Below are 2,500 nucleotides of genomic sequence, written 5' to 3'. Positions count from 1 at the left end.
AGCAGAGGTGACAAAAGCCGCGACCACAGCTGAGGCAAGAGCGAGGTAAGTGTTGATAACCGCTCTCCCAGCTCCTCTCTCTGTTCCTAACGCGGCGTTGAAGGAAGGCCAGAACACCCAGAGAAAAGTGGTGCCTGCGAGAAAAAAGAAAAAAAGGTCATGTTTTATTCGTACCCTTTTTATTGTGTAATATGCGGTCGTCTTATTCGTACATCAGTTTTGTATGTGTTATTCACGCCCAGAAATGAAGTTTTGTTATTCTGTTCGTCACATATTGTAGTTTTTTCTCTATCTTTCGTATTAATGTGTTATGCCGTCGTTTTATTCTCCTTTTTCTAATAACCAGTCTTTTTTTCATATATCTATTGACATTGTTTTTCTTTTATTTACAACAACGAAACTAAATAACGATAACAAAGCGTCTGCAACGAGTGTGAAGAGGCAAAACAATAGGAAATGGCAAACAGACAGCATGCTTTGTGAACAATAATTATCCAGTTACCCCCGCGATAGAGTTTTACACGTCGACTCATTCTGTTACATTGAAAACTGGTCGTCCACTCACAAGAGAAATTCAGGGTGTAGAACCAGTAACTATCGAAGGACATTGTTTACCGGTGGAAATTCAATACGGATGCCATTAGTATTCATGAACACAGGCCGAAGGCATTTATGTTACAGCAGAGGAATTCGGAAAAAGGTTGCCACTCTAATTTTAAATTCGATACCATGGCAGTTGTTTTTGTTATTTTTGTTTGTTTTTTTCATTGTTTTTTTTCTGGAAAAACGAATGAATGAATGGATATTCTTAAATAAGTACGTGGGGGGAAATTATCATAAAAACGTTAGGGTCCCAACACCGCATCAGATATTTCACAAGAAAATCCTCACACTCACCGACCATCGAGAAAATGTCTGAGTTGTAGCTCGAGGCCTCGAGGTCGTGGTCCATGGGAGACACACGCCGGGAGAGCGCCCTCGACATGGCCAGCCCGAAGTAGGCACCGAAGACGTGCACGAGAATCGAACCTTCGGAGGAAAACACTGGTCAAGGACGGCGCTTGGGGTCCGCGTCGCTTCAGTGGGTGGGAGGGGGGGTGAGGGGGGGGGGGACTCTCAGGGGGTACGTGCGTGTGTGTGTGTGTGTATACGCAGACATACATATATATGTGTATATATGTATGTCTGTATATATACATACATACACACATATATATATGCATATATATAGATATGTGTGTGTGTGTGTGTGTGTGTGTGTGTGTGTGTAAATATACATATATATATATATATATATTTATATATATATATATATATGTGTGTGTGTGTATGTGTGTGTGTGTGAGTGTGTGTGTGTGTGTGTGTGTCTGTGTGTGTGTGTGTGTGTGTGTGTGTGTGTGTGTGTGTGTGTGTGTGTGTGTGTGTACATATGTGTGTGTGTGTGTGTGTGTGTATATATGTATATATATATATATATATATATATATATATTTATATATATATGTATGTATATAAATATATATATACCTATATGAACCGTATTCATGTTGACATATGTAGAAAAGGTTTCGATTATATCTACGTCAGAAATACATGAATAATGTATTTCTGACGAAGGTATAATCGAAACCGGTCAAATACATCTCTTGTATTATGAGATATTCATTCTCATCCATACCTTTTCTACATATATATATATATATGTGTGTGTGTGCGTGTGTGTGTGTGTGTGTGTGTGTGTGTGTGTGAATGTGTGTGTGTGTGTGAGTGTGTGTGTGTGTGTGTGTGTGTGAGTGTGTGTGTGTGTGTGTGAGTGTGTGTGTGTGTGTGGTGTGACTATGACTGTGCGTGTGCGTGTATGTATGACTGTGACTGTGCGTGTGCGTGTGCCTGTATAGTTGTGCGTACAAACACACTGACGAAGTCTCAACGACACACCTCCCAGATCGACGACTCCGAGCACTTCAACCCCGACGTACTTGTTGACGACCCACGCCGGGATTTCGAGGAGCACCGCGATTACCAGCTGCGTGGCCGACACCTTCCCGAGGACGGCGCCGAAGGAGATGAGGACGGTGGCGCTCGCGAACTCCGCGTCCATCAGGCTGTCGCGAAAAGGGAGGGGAGGAGGAGGAGGAGGAGGAGGAGGAGGGAAGGAGGATAAGGAAGGAAGGGAAGGGGAAGGCGAACATAATGGAGGAGGGAGGGAAGGGGAGGGGAGAAAAGGAAGGGAGGGGGGGAAGGAGGGAAGGGGAGGACGAAAAGGGAGGGAGGAGGAAGGAGCAAGGGGAGGGTGAAGAGGGAGGGAGGAGGATAGGAGGGAAGGGGAGGACGAAAAGGGAGGGAGGAGGAAGGAGCAAGGGGAGGGTGAAAAGGGAGGGAGGAGGAAGGGGGAAGGGGAGGGGCGAAAAGGGAGGGAGGCAAGGGAGGGTAATAGGGACATCATGGAGGAGGGAGGGAAGGGGAGGGGAGAAAAGGAAGGGAGGGGGGAAGGAGGGAA

At 45.2% G+C, this 2,500-nt stretch overlaps 1 protein-coding gene across 1 annotated transcript in view; it reads right to left on the bottom strand.

Moving 5' to 3' along the window:
• Window positions 1-2,500, bottom strand: part of LOC125025265 (ammonium transporter Rh type A-like) — a 23,005-nt gene that overhangs the window by 18,090 nt on the left and 2,415 nt on the right. The window contains exons 3-5 of the mRNA XM_047613237.1: window positions 1,939-2,105; window positions 898-1,029; window positions 1-134 (exon numbers count right to left, since the gene is read on the bottom strand). The exon at window positions 1-134 is cut by the window's left edge and continues 11 nt beyond it. Coding sequence (XP_047469193.1) covers window positions 1-134; window positions 898-1,029; window positions 1,939-2,105 — 433 coding nt within the window. The remainder of the gene's footprint in view (window positions 135-897; window positions 1,030-1,938; window positions 2,106-2,500) is intronic.

The sequence above is a fragment of the Penaeus chinensis genome, chromosome 4 (assembly GCF_019202785.1).
Source record: "Penaeus chinensis breed Huanghai No. 1 chromosome 4, ASM1920278v2, whole genome shotgun sequence".
Lineage (NCBI taxonomy): Eukaryota > Metazoa > Arthropoda > Malacostraca > Decapoda > Penaeidae > Penaeus > Penaeus chinensis.
The sequence above is the reverse complement of the archived record's forward strand: the minus strand, read 5'-3'. Positions and strand labels throughout refer to the sequence as shown.